We start from the raw sequence: 17,908 nt of genomic DNA, 5'->3' as shown, positions 1-17,908 counted from the left end.
ACTTAGAAATACAAATGGCAGGCTTATTACCATCTGAGAATGAAACCGTAATATGATCATTCTCTTAAAGAGCATGCTTCTGTCATAATTTTTCCTAAAATAACAAGACTCATTGGAGACGGAAAGTGGTGGCATGGTCTGACTTAAATATGGTTTTGTTCTGTAGACAGCCCCCTTTGTCCCCCTGCCCTGTCAATTCCTGGCTTGATTTCCTTTTCCCTTTGCTGCCCCATCTCCTCTTCTCACAGATACAAAACAGTATCCGGTGTTTGTGGGCCACAAGCCAGGGCGGAACAGCACACAGAGGCACCGCCTGGACATCCAGATGATCATGATCATGAACAGGACCCTCTACATCGCTGCCCGGTGAGTGGCCTGCTCCACGGCTCCGCTTCCCAAGCGGCCGATGGTCCCAGGATACAAACGGGCCCGCTGTGCATCTTGTTAAGGATCATGACATTCCCAAACAGAGCGTTATTTAATGTAAAGGCTACTTTAGCGTGTCACGCAATCATTCTTTTGAGATTTTCTGTGTCTGTCTGACGTGGTACGGCTTTAGATAATTGCCTATTTGGGATTTTAGACCCAAGTAATCCAATGTTTTTCTTGAACATATATGCAAATATTTACTCGAGCACTGAGTAGAGTGCCTTTCTCCTTGATACTTGTTTGTTAAATTAAGTTGAATGTGTAAACATGTATTATTATAGTGTGTGTGTATATTAAGCCTGTTTGTATTTCTGCAGTGAGTGGATAGTATATATCATTACTTTAACGGATTGGCAGTAGCACCCAAAGAGTCTTTCAGTTGGTTCTAGTAAGAAAATATTCATCCACTGGGGAAATGTCATTAAAACACACCCTGTCTTAAGGCTGACAGGCATGGTGGTAAGAAAACTGCCTACACAAGCATCACGTGGGTTTAGGCTTTTGTTTTTAAGTTCGCTCTTGATTTACCTGGAATATTTCTCTGTCAAATGAGAGGTTGGGAGAGATTATCTTAATGAAGTCTCTTGGGATTCTAACAATGTCTGGTTCCCTTTTGAAGGTGTGTAGCTCATTCAAAATAATTTCTAAATGAACAGCAACAAGGAACACCATCATATGAAATTCCACTGTGGTCTTACTGAGTTTAGATTGATTCATAATCTCACAGAGGGAGAAAGAAATAAAGATTGTGTTTGTGGTTCCTGTCTGACTGTAAGCACAGGTAAAGAACAGGTAAACAGCAACAGTGGTTGATTCATTTAAAGCACATAGATTTTCTGAAAAGACAAGCTGTACAACATAAAATAAGAACAACAAAACCATTGGTGACATTAAAATATCTGTTAAGTACCCCATATTTGGTCACAGGGAGAAATGCTAAAATACTTTTTTTTTAAATTTCAGTTAAAAAAAACTATATAGTACATACTAGTTGTATATGCCATATAAATTGCATATATAATTTTATGTTCTTTATAAATGTTAATTCATTTGATCCTGAAAGAAAGTATATGAGAAAAAAAATATTATTATCCCCATGTCTTATGGGAGGAAACCAAAGTACAAAATTGGTAAATGATTAGTCGAAATGACAGAGCAGGATTTGAACCAGAATGGTCTTGCTTTAGAGTTTGGGTCATTACTCCCCATACTGTACAGCCTAACTGAGCAGTGGAGGTGGTAATATTTGTCCTGAGAATTACCTTATAAGAGCTATTGCCCAAGAACATCGTCATTGCATGCATTCATTAAAAAACAAGGTCTTCAGTAGACATGTCTGAGGCAGAATATTAACTTATTCTTAAATACTACATTTTGTTTCCTAAGACTACATTTGTATCCAATTATCTAAAAGCTAAACTTAAACATTGGGCCTGTGAAAAATAGGCTGACTCGATAATGTGCTATAGGTTGTTCACTTTGCAATGGAATCTCTGGTGTGATATGCCTGATGACTTAGCATGGCTGTGGGCTGCAGTTCCAGGGTGTACCTGAGTTAGGAGCAAAGTGCTATGCAAACTTAGTCCTGACCATTATTCCAGCTGGTTAAAACTGTTTTACACCAAGAAAAGGAGAAAGAAGAAATGGAAGGCGGAGAAGAAACATATTCAATTTTTAAAGACTATGAAGCAGACTTGCCTTTTGTTAGAGATAAAATTTGTAAAACCCTAGCACTGACCAGCTGCTTTCACTCTATACTCAACCACTGCCCTTCAATACACACACTTGGAAGATTCCTAAAGGAGTTCTGTGGCTGCCATGTTTAGGGTCTCTCCTCACACTTTAATTTCACACTTTCCATCATTCTCTGAGAGATCCAGGTTCCTAGGCAGCAAGTAACACTATTTCAAGTCAAATTCTTCTGCCACGCTCAAGCCATGGCAACACAATTCAGTGCTACTTACTGCAATGGGGAAGAGGAAGTCCTAGGATTAAGTCAGTTTATGTTCAAATAACTTAATTCAATAAGAGCTGTGTATGAATCCTAGGATGTACTGGTCGCTGCTTAGGAATAACCTTTGACCCTGGACTGTTTCTGCTTGCTGGGCAATGTGATCTCTTGGGTATTGAAAAAGATTGCATTGTCCAAAAGGAGATTTCATTCACAGACTGTATTTTTAAAAGGCTTCCCAATTCTTCTAGACAGTTGATGTCAGCGATCCGGAAGCACCATCCAGAACCCGGGGAATGACTGAGTCTTGATGGCAAGAACCCCTTTCAATTCTGCTTCATTATTATCCATTTTGTAAATTCTTTTCTTCCTTTTAATCTCTAAACTGCTAATTAACATAAACAGGTCATGCCAGGAGGGGGCAATCCAAGAGCTTTCTGAGGAATTGCCAATGCATATTAATCAGCTGTTAATTTACAATTCATATATTCGGCTCCTACTTAAAGTTTTGAAGAGAGGCAGGGCAAAGAAAACCTGGAGTCATCTCAAACCTGATTCCAGAGTCATAGAGGCAATTCCATTCCAATAATAAGCCTGACCCACAGCACCACCAATAAAGTCAAACAAGTAATAAAGGAATGCAATAAAACTGCCTGGAAATTAAAGGGCAGCGAAATTCTGGCACCCTACTGAAGTTTGAAGAACTTCAATTCAGCAATTTACAAAGCAGGCTCCCTATTCTCCCCCTCACACATGCTCATTCGCACTCTTTCATAGCAGGCAAGGAAATTTTCTAAGCCCACTGCCTTGCCCTCCTCTTTTATTTTCACATGAGAGAGCCTGCTTTTACTTTTATTTTTATCTATTGTACCTTCCCTTAAAATGGTTGCAAAAAGATTTCAAAAATATTGAGAGGAAAAAGGGGGGGGGGGTTTTGAAGTAAATCCTGACAGATGATTCCTTTCTTTCCTTTTTTCTTCCTTCCCTCCCCCTTTCTTTTAAGTAATGAGGGACCTGAGAGTCTGCCTGGGAGCCTGGAGGTCTTGGTTTAAAGCTGTGGGTAATTTTCCAGCCTCAGGACTTCCTGCATTTTAGAAAAAGTCAATGTTATTTCAAAGGAAAATGAGCTGTTTTGCTTTCCCTCACTAACCCCCCATCTCCCCAGTTGAGTGTAGTTCTTTTCTTTTCTTTCTTCTGAATTCCAGACAAAAACACCCTTGTACTCAGCTCAAACAGAAGGGGATGGTTAAATATAGCCCCACACCTGAGCTGCCGATTCCTCTCCCGCTTCCTAGGGGAGATTGGCAGCGAGTCACAAAGACAACCAAGTTCTCAGTGAAACAGGAAGGTGAACAGAAGCAAGAAACGGAAACTTAGGTTCAAGTGCATTTTAGACCTTAATGGGCCATCCTTGTGTGAAGAAGAGAGTAACTTCTGGAAATAATTTTCCCTCTACCATCTTCCATCTTGCCAATCACATTGCCAAAGCGAATGCTGAGACAGAGAGGAACATTAGCTTTGGTCCCCCCTGCCCCCATGAACAGATGCAGCATGCTGAATACCAAGTGTCTGGTGCATGGGTTTGAAGATGCTGAAATGTGAACCCATCTGTATTACAGTGGGGCCAGTTTAACTTTTATAATCCTTTCTCCTGAACTACGATATGCAGACGTTACAGTTCTGATATGAGAGAGAATGCAGGAGAGTTTTCATAATAGATGCTACCACATCCAAAGGTTCTGAAAGCTCTTCCCGCTTCCTTGCACGTGGGTGTCTTATTGTTTTATAGCAGGATATGGATTTATCTGCCTTGGGTAAGACACATACTCATTCAGGAGAAAATGAACTGTCTTGATGCTTATGTTTGACATTGTATTCATTTTTCTTTGTTTACAGGGATCATATTTATACTGTTGATATAGACACATCACACACAGAAGAAATTTATTGTAGCAAAGTAAGTAGTTTTAAAACCATCTTTCTGAAATGAAGGACTTTAGGATAATTTGTGAAGAGAATTTATATTTTAAATGCACAGATTGAGAGGACATGGCCAATTATAATTTAATTTTGTGAGATCTTAATTTGGAGCTAAGTTAGGACTTTGTGTATGTTCAGAAACAGTTATATATGTCATATTTTATTCATCACATATGTGGACATACACATTTTGGAGTCTTAGGTAATTCCTATATTCCTTCAATAAAATGTTGCCATGTTTGTCCAGGAAAATATCAGTTTTCATGGGTAAAACTTTGTCCCACAAATGTTTAAATGTTGTGTTTTCAGGTCTTGCAGTATTAAGTTTGATTTGACTGTTGTTGCTCAGGAATTTGATCATTATCCATTTCAGACAGTCATAAAATATAGCCTGGGCTCCCCTGATATCTCCACATGGAGGTATTTTAGTTAATAAAATCTGCCGTAGACGTAGACGGCCCCTTCAGTGCATGAATGTACGTGGCGTGCAGCCTGAATTAAAGCTTTGTCCACCTAAAGTGAATGTCTCCTTTATTTTTAAGAAAATGACTTCCATATTTTAAGGAAAAAGCCTGCTTTATGAAAATTGATTTATCAACTGAAAGGAAAGGCAACTGCATGTATTTTGTCAAAATGAGCATAATTTAGCAAGTTAATTTGGGTATTTTATGTGAAATTTCCACAGTTGTTTATTCTTTTTCCTCTATCTGTATCTCAAAGAGAAGATCATTTTGTAGTTTAATGAATACATAGGAGTTCAAAATTAAATGAACATGTCCATCTTTAATCTTTTCTCGCTATGGTGAATTAACCATGGAGAAAGGGTGTAGAAAGCTTTCAATGAATGTATGTTCAGTCTCTAGTCTCCCCAAGGGAACTCTTACTTCTAAAATCAAAGGCAACAATCTCTGGGCTCTTGTTGATTTCTTTCTTGGTCCCTGCAGAAACTGACATGGAAATCTAAGCAGGCTGATGTAGACACGTGCAGAATGAAGGGAAAGCATAAGGTAGGCCACTTTCCTTTCTCCTGCAGCTGCCACTTTGGGTTAAGGTTTGGACTGTTATCTCTAGCCATAGACCATGATGTGGGATGGATCATGCTAGTAGTCCCTTTACCACCAGTAACTGCTTTTCCCATCAACTGACTGGAGGCTTTAATTTGCAAAAAGAGTTGGCTTTTAATGTGATGAAACATAGGGACATCAGCTAGGGCCGCATCACGAACTACTTAGGGGCACTGGGGATTACGGACACAAAGCCAGCTGCCCTGACTCTAAGTGCACTCTCTAGTAGCCCAGGCCACAGTCCAAAGCCCCCAGGGACTCTGCAGAACAGCTCCGGAAAGGCTGCTGCAGGCACACAGGGATTGTGCCTTTGGCCACAGAGCCACATAAAACCACACTTCAGCCTAGAGTCGTCCTATCTATTAAGAAACCTGATGACATCTGGCATTAAAATTAACCCAATGGGAAGTTGCCAATTCCAGGCTTGCCTTCCCTTTGTGACGTAAACACAGACTCTACGCCATGTCTTTATTTACTGTTCCAAAGGCAATTGTTGTTGTCAGTATCATCTTCCGGTAAACATGTGGAGGAGCTCGAACTTTTAGCAGACGGGCGCCTCAGCTACCCTCCTTTTAGCCTGACTGGCTAGATCACCGTACACAGCGAAGAACGGGTTTCTGGGTTGAAGGGATTGAATACAAAGGAGTCTCAATTATTTTTCAGGATGAGTGTCACAATTTCATTAAAGTTATTCTAAAGAAAAACGATGATACCCTGTTTGTCTGTGGAACTAATGCCTTCAACCCTTCCTGCAGAAACTATAAGGTGAGTGCGATTTCGTCTGCTGGAACCACATGTCCTAGAGGTATTTCATAATTCACTGGGATTGTACCAGCAGCAACCTAAGAGGGGTAATTCAACACTACCTGGGCTCCTCTCTCTTGTTGGACTTAATGTATTGTTCCCCATGAGTGATCCTGAACAAGCTTCTAAGCTTCCTGTTAGTTCAGGATTGATTGACAGGTCTTTAAAGAGCCTCGCGAGCAATGATGGTTTCTGTAAGACCCTATTCTTTATTGTTCAGAACAGCAACATACCTACCACACATACCATATGGATTTTCTCTCTCTTCCTTCCTCTTTCTCCCTCCCACCTCTCTGAGCAGAGAAACACACTTAATATGTATTGTGAGTCATTCCTATTTTTAAAGGTATCTCAAAAGCAGGCCATTGGAACCTGTAGACTTAAAATTTTCAAGAACATAAGAATTTAATTATATTTACTACTCTTCTCACTTAACCATGTCCTTACCTACCTTGGCCTTTATGCAAGGGGAAAAAATTAACTCTCAAAGCCTTATTAATCTGGTTAGTTCTGGTAGAGCTATTGCTGCAGAAGTGGGAGCTACCAGCTGCAAAGCAGACGTGGCAATGATCTGAGGTCCTGGCTCCACAGTTGCCGGTTCTCCCTGACCCTTCTTTCTGCTACAGTCTTTCACTCAGCATATATTGAGTTTCTCCTCTGGCCAGGCCAAGTTTAAGGACAGCTAAGAGGCCTCCATCCTTAGGGAAGCCAGACTGGATGAAGAAACCACAATTCCACAGGGTTGCTGCCATGGCAACATAAGGCAGAGTATTATGGAAGTACAACAGAAAAGTACTTAGCCTGAGATGAGGAATCTGGGAAAGCTTCCAGGTAGATGAAAGAGGTAGATGACCCCTCTCTTCAAACATCCCCCCACCCTGCTGTTCTTACATATGGAACACAAACACCTGCCGCTTAGAAGAAACCCCTAAACTCTGAGTGCAGGGACCACACCAGTGATTACCCAGAACCTGACATAGTGCTCAATTAATTTTTGTGAGACAGTGAATGAGATAATGCCTAACCTTTGTCTTAAAGAAGTAGAAGTTAGCCAAATGAAGGGAAGGGCAATCCAGGTAGGCAGGACAGCATGAACTAAGGCATGGAGTAAACCCGGTCAGTTGAGATTGGGAACCTTCATTTGGCCCTGGAGTGATGGACTGTGAAGTGACAAGTAATAACAAAAAAGAGTCTGGAGAGGTAGGTGGCCCCATGGGTGAAAGGAAGAGAACAGGTTCAGGAAAGGAAGAGAACAGGTTCAGTGACAAAAATCAATAGGACTCAATAACCGCTAAGAAGCACAGGATAACGAGAGGGAAGAGTTAAGGATCACCAGTAGGTGTCTCTTGGGTGAATGGATGAAGCGGGCTGTCCTGCTTAGACAAGGGATGAAGGAAGAGCATTCAGGTTGAGCAGAGTAGTGAGGAGACGGGGTTCAGTTTTGTGCATTATGAGAATGCATAGCACCATGGATAGCTATGCCTATGAGACACGAACAAAGATATCTAACAAGAAGCTGGATGGCTAAGCCTTGACTTAGGGAGAGATGTGGGGCGTAGTAAAGATTTGAGTTTCACCAGCATAAAGTGAAACCCTGAGGGATGACAATGAGGAAAGGTATTAGAACCAGGGGGTCACCAGCCTTAGCTTGCACAGCTTTAAGAGACCTTCTGCCGTAGACATTGGAGAGTCTGTTTTATCCTAATGTGCATCTTCAGTCTGATACTTGGAAATGGGCACCAGGATTAGGGTGAGGCAATTGAGGCACCAAAAAATAAAAAAAATAAAAAAATTCAGTAATCAAGCAAGATAAGTGACATTTTTAATGCAATATTTTTAAAAACCTAAATAGATGAAAAAATACTCTCATAAAGTATCAAAAACTTAAATAATGTCAGGATCTATGCAGTTTATAATAAAGGCAGCCAATGCAAACAAACATTTACTCCAGCCAGTAAGACCACACAGCTAAAGTTTTTGTTTTAATTCTACCACTTAATATTCCATTTGTCATTGTTTAGGATTCATTAAAACAAATGCTTCTAATAAATCCCAACACACTACCTAGCTGGAGGGGCTATCTTTTATGACCAAATACAGGCCAAGAGTGATCTCCCTCCTTCTTTCCTCACATGTTCCATTCCAAGCATGCCTCACCTGTGGTGATCCCTTCACTGCATGTTCCAGGAGCACGAGCCTCTGAAAAACTAGACACAATGTTCTTCCTGTGCAGTCCTCATCTCTATGCCTAGTACGGCGAATGGTCATGAGAACATTTGGCATTGCTCAGAAAAGTGTTCTTTTATTTATTTACTAGAGGCCCAGTACACAAAATTCATGCCCTGGGGTGGGGTTGGGTGTCCCCCCAGCCTGGCCTGTGCCCTCTTACAGTGCAGGAGCCCCGTGATGGATCACCAAAGAGGTAGGCCAGAGTCGTGGGACTCGCCTCCATGCCACAAGGAGCCACGGGACCCCCAGCCTCACGGCCCAGAGCCACAGGACCTGCCTCCATGCCATATATGCAGCATCAAGCCCCTGCCCACCTATGCATGCCCGCTGCACATGCAGCCTCCTGGTGATTGCTCATTACAGCATGAGGGCATCATGCTTGAGGGTGTCACAACCACATAGACTTTTATTAACAGGATTTATTTATTTGTTATTTTTAATCCCCACCTGGGGATATTTTTCCACTGGTTTTTAGAAAGAGTGGAAGAGAGAGGGAAAAACAGAAAGATCGATGTGAGAGAAACACAGTGATTGGTTACCTCCTGCATGAGCCCCAACTAGGGCCCAGGCCAGGGAGGAGCCTGCAACTGAAATACAGCTTTGATCAGAATTGAACTTGGGACTTTTTGGCCTGCAGGGTGAGGCTCTATCCACTGAGCCAAACCAACTAGGGCAGAAAAGTGTTCTTTTAGGGCACAACAGAACTCAGTTAATGAAACGGAACATATTGTATTTGGCTTCAGAGAGAATGGACAGCCTCCTTCTTAAGCACTTTTCATCAACAGATCAGAGCCAACGATTTAAAGCAAAAACACTGACCAGTCTTCCACTGAAAATCCCAAAGCCTAGAGTTGATCCAAAGGCATCAAGTTGATCAGACTAACTTGAGGCAGGAGGGTGACAAAATTTGCTCTCTGCTTTTGTTCCGTGCCTTTACTTATGTAAAGAAGGCTGAATGTGTAAGAAAGATTATGGCCCCAAATAAGATTATCTGGGGAAGAGTTCTGAAGGCTTCCCACTATAAATCTAAAACTTCACTCCATACCTTTTTCCCTCCTGTGCTCTAAACCTCTTGAACTTTTTGCAAACGTCAGGCTGGTTCTTAGCATATTTATCTGTACCCTATGGCGATTTAATTTCCCAGGGGCTGCTGTCAAGCCTGAGAGTTGATGACTAATGCAAAGATTAGTTCTTGCCTCATGAAAAGAGGATTTCACTGTGGCATTGTTTTGTCTCTGCACCTTCCGTACTCACAAACCAATCTATTAATTCTTCACTGCTTCCTGCCTTTGAATAGCTGTGCTGTGGCCACTGTTTTAGAAGTGGGTGCATTTAAAAAATATCTCCCCATTGTACATTGTTTCCCCGATGCCAGGATTACACAGTGCACTGCTTGGGAGAAGGGCATTTCTGTTGCATCACTGTGTACCAAGCATCACTTTTTGGTTTTTGTTAATCTTCACCTGAAGATATTTTTCTCTATTGGTTCTTTTTTGAGAGAGTGGAAGGGAGGAAGGGACGAAGAGAAAGGAAGGTAGGGGAGAGAGTGAAAGAGATATTACACTCTAACCACGTAGCAACACTAGCCAGGGCCTAAGCATCTCTTTTGAATACTCGCCAGACCCATAGATGGCAAAGTTGGTCACAGTTCATCAGGAAGGTCTAGTTGGGATAAAATATCAGAAAAAGACTTTCATATAAAATGTAATGGGGGGGGGGGGGGAGACAATACATTTGCTTTAAAGGGTGTCTGATTTAAACATCTTTCTCCTAAAAATATATGATTTTAACACAATTGCTTTGTGATTCTCAACTACAGTTTAAACAAATAGGATGGCTTCAATAGTGGCTATCTCAAAATGGTTATAGGCGTAAAAAAAAAAAGCCTGTCACATTCCAGAAATGGTTTCTGGAGATTCAGGACAAAAGACACCATGGACTGGACAACACTAATGGCTGTGTAGTAGAACCTCACTCTTTCCTCTGAGCAGTGACTCCAAGCACCTTGATTTAATGATGAATGCTTTTCCATGGATCCTTCCTCAGCAGCAATGCTATCTCAGGTTTATCGTCTTTCAGTTTTCATATCTGTAGTCAAACCATGCAACTGCCAGATGATAAACCAAGTACCCTAAAACTAAAGAGGACTGAAGCACAGAGGGGCATACAAACATTAATGATGTTGCCTGGATGGAATGGCTCATCCAGGAGGTTGTTGATTCTGGTCAAAGCACATGCCCAAGTTGTGGGCTTGATCCTCAGTATGGGGTGTGCAGGAGGCAGGTGATCAATAATTCTCATCATTGATGTAACTATTTCCCTCTCCCTCTCTCTCTTAAATAAATGTGTGTGTGTGTGTGTGTGTGTACACGCATATATAAATATATATGTGTGTGTATATATATACATACACACACATATATATTTATTTATTTTAAAATAAAACATTAAGGATGTGGAGGAGATTATTTTATGGGCTCTGTGGTTCTGAGATTTAAATGCTAGGAAGATCCCATGGTATAAGGAAGAAGACCATGAGGTAGAGGCTGAAACTACTGAACATACTGGTCAAGGTGGGCCAGCCGTGGACCACGGTTAGTGGCTGACCAATAGCACTTTATTTCCTGCTATCCTCACAATCGAGCATTGATCAGTAACAGAGATTTTGTTCTACGAGGTTGTTCAGGAGGCCAAGCTCCATCATGAGCTCATACACCTGCCATCTCTTAGGGTATTGGAATTGTCCACTGGATCCTGTGTCTAGGGGGAGAATGTGGAAAAAGAATAAGAGCAGAGGACCCTGGAAGTTTTTTAGGGGCCAGAGCTAGAGGTGATGCATAGTCTTACACTCACATTCCACTCAGTCATGTGATCGCACTCATCACAAGGAAGGCTGGTAAATGTAGTTTAGTGAGATACTAAGGAAAGATAAATGGTATTTGATGAATAGCTAGTAAGGCTTTGCCACACCTGTAAATGCCTGTAGGATCAGGCAGGTAACGTAGGAGTGCAGCTTGTAGGCTGTTGATACATTCTGTGGGTGAAAGGGCCTTGGTACTGGATACCACATGCTTGTTTGAAGGAAATGGCAGGTGTCCATTACTCAACAAGTAGCTTGTCGCTGCCATTTGGGTAAGAAGGGCCTAAATTGACTTTCCCACTTGTTCAAAAGCAAGAAATCCATGTTTTCATGTGAAAATTCCATTTTAAAATAGGGCTACCTTCTTCCTTCCTTCCTTCCTTCCTTCCTTCCTTCCTTCCTTCCTTCCTTCCTTCCTGCCTTAGTCTTTTTTTTTTTTTTTTTTTTTTTTTTTTTACATACTAAGATGGCCAAACAAAATTCACTGGCAAGCCAGTGATAACTGCTAGCATACAGTAACAAGGCCTGGGTTGGGCACTAGGAGACCAAAGTCAAATAGCAGCCCCATCCCTCACTGCCTTTGACAGTGCGGGGCCCTCAGTTTTGGAGCCTCTACATGATCTGAGGCTGGGACATGTTTCTAAAGTAGGTGCAAAAGACCACCTGATCTCTGCTTACATCCAGGTTTTAGTACCTTTGCTGATGCCACACTAGTCTACCAGGTAACCCAAGGAAGAACTTGGTGTCTTCTCCTGGGATTTAACCCACAGTGGCTGACTCCTCGGGCAAAAAACAAACAAAAAATACCTAGATCCTCCTCTGTAAAGGTCATGACTCCACAGATATCAATAATTTGGGGGCAGGGGGAAGGAGGGAAGCAAATATGTTTTCCTGGTGATTGCCTTGGAAATTCCTTCTCCAAGGAGAAGACACTCATTTCTAGACATTTTAGAAGAATCTGGGAATCTGTTTATTATAATGGTTAGTTGTTGTTCCTAATGAAGCCCTATTATTTCATTTAGATGGATACTTTGGAGCCTGTTGGGGATGAACTTAGTGGAATGGCCAGATGCCCCTATGATGCCAAACATGCCAACATCGCATTGTTTGCAGGTAAATGCTCTGATTTCTTCTCAATGCATTTGCTTTTATGTGCTCCGCTGGCTGCTGCAAACCTGCTATGGGGAATTTGCAGAGTCACTGTCATACTTTACTTCTCTGGTAAATACTGTAATTAACAATGCCTTTTCCATTTTAAATGAGTATGAAAGTTATACTTTGCTTTCTTTGCTATATTTACCCATGCTTTTGTGCCTTCAGAAAAGGCTAATAGTTTTGCACTGAACGTGGCATATTGGTTAGGGCCTGTGTGGGCTCCAATAATAGAAAACCCCACCTCACCCCACTAATACAGGTTTATTATTTAGGGTAAGAATTGGTTTGATCCAACAATTTATTAAAATCATTCAGGACAAAGGACCTTTTCATTTTTCTGCTCACTTTCATTTCCTTCTAAGAGAGACTGGCTGCCCTCACAATCACAGATGCCTGCAACCCCAATTAGGAAGTTTTTGGAAGCTCTCTCAGAGCAGTGAGGCTACATACCCCCCTACATACCCTCCAGCAAACACCTTCTCAGATATCACTGACCTAATTAGGGTGCATGCCGATCTATGGTGCAAAGGTTGTAGTAGCCAAGGGGATGATACTGGTTAGCTTAGGTTGACTCATACTCCCCATTCTTACCCCTTCCTTCCATTACAAAAGACATAAAGCAGCAGGAAATAAGCCATCATTTTCAGATTGAGATTTTTGTGGATGACTGTATGTGCTTTAATTAGAAATTTGTTTAGGAATTCAGTGCCAGCTGTGTGTGTGTGTAGAGGTGGGTGTAGGGAGAAGAGTTGGCATAATAGTGATTGTTATAGCAAGCAATGAAGCAGTGAGTTATAATTTCCATTATAAAAGATAAAAACTGGCACATCCTAGCTAGCTGAGGAGCTTTAGGCCTTTGATTGTGAAATAAAATTAGCTCTTTGAACCTCTCTCATCCTCAGTGTCATCCATTTGTGGTCCTAAATCTGTAGTCACAGAATACAGAAATAGCTTGTGCCAGTGATGGACTGTTTCCTTGGGCCCCTGCCAGAGGTAGAGCAAAGTATTATTACTGGAAAGCAGCATCGTAAGGGTCACCAGATCTTGTAAACCTATGTCAGCATGGGCGGGAGCAAGCCCAGCAGAGGAGATGCTTGGTTATGTTCCCACATGTGAAATTTCCTCTGTAGCACATTTCTGACACTTGAACCTGCATTGGCTGGTAACCATGGAGGATGTGGGCTGTGATGGAGAATGTAAATTTACTGTAAATTAAAAAGAGGATGTATTGTAGCCTGCCATAGAAAAAAGGAGAATGGGCAAAGTATTTTCTAAAGCCAACTTTCCAGAGGCTAAATAAAAGGAACCACATGAGACACTCCTATGACTGCCCCTCCCCTTCCTCATTAGGTGTTCCCTGGAAGGTTTGAATTCTCACACACGCTCAGCCCTTACTAACAGAAGAGCCTTGCTGCAACTGAATGGTTGTCATATAATACCATCGAGAATGCCAGAATAGTGCTCTGTTTACAAGTAAAGGTCTGGTGAAATACCCAGTGTTGAATGTAAAACAAAAAGAGTACACATACACACACACACACACACACACACACACCACCTTCCCTTTAACCCTCACTTCCCAGGTCTATCTGTGTGACCTAGGGTTATGACTATAATTAAAGTTGTAATTCATGTAGATGTTTATCAACAGAAAGGTTTGTTGTCTGCATTTCCAATCTAACCCAAACATCCAACACTTACTAATATATGACTGTTAATAGTGCAGATATTAAGGCAGCTCTAAACTGAACCTGAACCACTTTCCATTATTTGAAGTCCAAAGGCAGGCATTAAGAACTTTACTAAGTTTTTTTATAAGCTTTTTTTTTTTTATAAACCATTATGCTTTCCTACAAGTGGGAGAGCTTAAAGAATACTATATTGTACCTAAGTGCCTCCATATAATTAAAGAAGATATATAGTCCATTTAAAAAGAACTACTGAGGAAGTAATATTTTAGTTTGAATATAATTATTGTCTCTCTTTCATCTATATAGATTTTTCTATTCTAGAACATCCCATTTAATTATTTGTGTGTAAAGTGTTTGCTAATCCAGGAAAAGAATCAACATTTTCGGGGATTAATCTTTAGTCTAATTCAGTCCCTTTTTGCTTTGGATGTACTCTCGAGCCTATCTCTAATGTAGCTACGTTGGCAGGGTTTAGTATGAACCCTGACTCTCGTGACTCGGTTAAAGGGGAGCAGTGCCTCTCAAGATCTAAGTAGCAGTTTAGTCAGCTCCTTTTTGTTTATGAACCCCCTTTCTTAATTCACCTCCCCTGTTCAGTCTGAGGACTCCACTACTTCTGCGGAATGTAAACTTCCAGGTGGTAACAACCAGCTCCTGTCTTCCCCGGGGACCCCAGCTGACCCAGCTCACCCCCAAGTGGTGGCAGCAGCAGCAGCATCCAAGGGGCCTTGGCCTGGAGAGTTTAGTCAAGGACCATCTAATCAATTGAAGCAAACAACATTTTTCACTCACCCTGTCCCTGGAGCTGCTGCTGCTTGGAAATTGCCATGCAATTTAAAAATGAAAAATGTTTCCTCTCTCATGATCCCCATTTAAAATGGTTAGGAATGTGGGCCAAGTATTTTCCCAGTGACTCTTGGATTTTCCCCAGTTGTCCTATCTAATTTGTCTGATATGGGAACACAATCTTGGGCATGTCTCTATTATCCCTCCATGCCCGAGGTCTTGCTCCCCACCCCATCCATCTCTTTTCTTTTTCTTCTAAGATGGAAAACTATACTCAGCCACAGTGACTGACTTCCTTGCCATCGATGCAGTTATTTACCGGAGTTTTGGAGACAGACCAACCCTACGGACCGTCAAGCACGATTCAAAATGGTTGAAAGGTGAAAAAAACAAAAGGATAAGGGGGGTGGGGTTGATAGGTGGCTTGAGGGACATTTAGGTCCCAAGGGACCAGACTAGTTTCATTTCATTAGTGGCTTCTGGCAGACGGGAAGGTGCAAATTGCATCTTTTGCCTCAACTGATTTATTTACCTCCCTTTTTCACTTCCCAGGAGCTTCTGGGATGTTAACGGAACTACCAATGCAACTGCAATAAAGCACATTTCATTCATCTTTCCTGCCGCAAACTCTCATTTCAGAGCCCCGTGTGAAAAGAACGGGGGGCTGGGGGCTGGCGGTGTGGGGAACAGGAAAAGAGCTCTCATAACTGCAGGAGTCAGGCTGGCAGGAGATGTGTGTGACGCCCTCTCTGTAACGTGGGCACTCCGTTGTGGAAAATAAAAGACAGGGACATGCAGCACTCATTCAGTCTCCATTGTTGGTTGCAACCACTTCTGAAATATGTAGTTTGGAGGCTCCAATGCTTTCTGACATCACCAGAACTCACATGTGTGCAGTCATTCGAAACGGCTGGTGTTAACCAAATGTCTAATGGCCCTGTGCTTTTAATTAATAACATGTCACTGGTTGCAACTGATTAAAAATTCTTTCAACAGTGTGACCTGTCCCCAATTAAAGTTCCCAATTTGTTCACAGAACCATATTTCGTCCAGGCAGTGGACTATGGAGACTACATCTACTTCTTCTTCAGGGAAATAGCAGTGGAGTACAACACCATGGGAAAGGTAGGAGGGGAGGAGGTCTCCCTGTTGGGTCAACATGGTTATAAATGACCTTGAAATAGGAACCATCAATCTAATGGCAAGGTCCTCATTTTGAGGAGATACAAAGATTAGTGGAAGTGAAACTTGGTGCTGCCTCCAAGCCCTTTTTTGTTTTTGTTTTTTTAGCAAAAACGTAACAGAATACTGGGGACATCTTAAATATTTCTTTTCAAAATGTAATAAACAGATGTTCGGTGATTTCCTACTGAGTTTCAAGTGTCTTGAGATGTAGTTTCCAGGTATACTCAACAGTTTTCTCTTTTTAATGAGATGCTCTTTTTAAAGAGAGTAGATATCCAGTATCTTTAAGCAAACCAAGGGTCCTAAATTTTATCTTTAGTGAATAAAGCAAGAGAACACTTAGGGGATGGTCCTTTCAGTTGTGAATACCAGAGAGTGGATCAAGGTCACTAAGTTGGAGGGCACAAAATCAATGCCAGGTTAGAGGGATTCAGGGTATGAGATTTAAGGCCCAGAGGCAGCCAGGGAGGATGCCAGAGATGGTGCATACAAAGTGCGCTTTTGTCTAAGGAAATAAAAAGCTAAGCAGTCCATATGGAAATGAGTGTATGTGGCTGAGAGCTGATCCCCTGAAGGATTTATGGCTCTGTATTAAATGCCACAGCCTTATCTTTTAAAACATGCTGTTCCAATGCTGAGGTTTTCCCTTTTTTTTTTTTTTTTTAGAAACATGAGATTAATTTAAGCACCTTGTTGTTCTGTTTCTATTTTCAAAGAAAGGGAAATTCTAATAAGATCGCCTCGAAAAGTGAGTGCACTTCATTTTCCCTGTGTGTTTTCCCTCTGCAGGTAGTTTTCCCAAGAGTGGCCCAGGTTTGTAAGAATGACATGGGAGGGTCACAGAGAGTCCTGGAGAAACAGTGGACATCTTTCCTTAAGGCTCGCCTCAACTGCTCAGTTCCCGGAGACTCTCACTTTTATTTTAACATACTCCAGGCGGTTACAGACGTGATTCGTATTAATGGCCGTGACGTTGTCCTGGCAACCTTTTCCACACCTTATAACAGGTAACCATGCTATGGCTGTGCTGACCTAATTAGTTCTTCCGACTTCCTTTCCCCAGGGGATTTCCTCTAATACACAAGGTTCACAACGGATGGAAAAGTTGTCATTCACTATTTATGACTAAAAAAAGCACTTAACACTCAGTTTCATCAACAAATTAATGGTCATTTACAGGCGTTATTAGATTAGGATTATAGGGAAAGTAATTAGATAAATTATAACAATATCTTATAATTATAGGCCTGTCATATAAACACTAATCCCGTGTTGTTTCTCAATCCTTCCTATAATCCTGGCAAGGACTACTGTTGCCCTCTTTTACACTGGACAAAACAACTCAATTATAGTACCTGGTCCAGGTAGTCAGTAAACAGAAGAGGCAGCTTCAAACTCAAAAATGGTTCTTTCTCTTCTAGGCCATGTTTGACTTTTAATATTGCTATCTTTTGAAGTAAAAACCCTGGGGGAAAAAATATTAAAATGCTACAGAGTGAAAGTTAAAATACAGATGAGTCTATACTCACCTAAAACACCCTGGTTATTACTATCCCATCAGAGGAGCCTGCATCTCAGCCATAGCACCACTGTCTGACTCTGGAGGGCTCAAATTAGGACTTAGTCATTGTCAAACCTAGAAATACTGAGTGTTAGCCTGTATATTCCTAGTTTGGTAGTTTTTAAGCGAAGACTTTGAAGAATTAAATAATATTCTAACTGTTCCTGGAGCAGTAGAAATATGCGGGGTTTAAAGAGCAGAAAGAAGACAGGT

At 41.5% G+C, this 17,908-nt stretch overlaps 1 protein-coding gene across 8 annotated transcripts in view; it reads left to right on the top strand.

The window, feature by feature from the left end:
• Positions 1 to 17,908, top strand: part of SEMA6A (semaphorin 6A) — a 126,327-nt gene that overhangs the window by 67,991 nt on the left and 40,428 nt on the right. For 7 of the 8 annotated variants that reach the window (XM_045571856.1, XM_045571858.1, XM_045571857.1 and 4 more), the window contains exons 3-10: positions 249 to 366; positions 4,277 to 4,337; positions 5,305 to 5,367; positions 6,088 to 6,189; positions 12,340 to 12,430; positions 15,210 to 15,329; positions 15,986 to 16,074; positions 16,924 to 17,141. In XM_045571856.1, coding sequence (XP_045427812.1) covers positions 249 to 366; positions 4,277 to 4,337; positions 5,305 to 5,367; positions 6,088 to 6,189; positions 12,340 to 12,430; positions 15,210 to 15,329; positions 15,986 to 16,074; positions 16,924 to 17,141 — 862 coding nt within the window. Of the gene's footprint in view, positions 1 to 248; positions 367 to 4,276; positions 4,342 to 5,304; positions 5,368 to 6,087; positions 6,190 to 12,339; positions 12,431 to 15,209; positions 15,330 to 15,985; positions 16,075 to 16,923; positions 17,142 to 17,908 lie in introns of those variants that run through there. The other variant, XM_036411365.1, reaches the window with a different exon arrangement.

Source organism: Pipistrellus kuhlii, unplaced genomic scaffold (assembly GCF_014108245.1).
Source record: "Pipistrellus kuhlii isolate mPipKuh1 unplaced genomic scaffold, mPipKuh1.p scaffold_m20_p_4, whole genome shotgun sequence".
In the NCBI taxonomy this organism is placed as follows: domain Eukaryota; kingdom Metazoa; phylum Chordata; class Mammalia; order Chiroptera; family Vespertilionidae; genus Pipistrellus; species Pipistrellus kuhlii.
The sequence above is the reverse complement of the archived record's forward strand: the minus strand, read 5'-3'. Positions and strand labels throughout refer to the sequence as shown.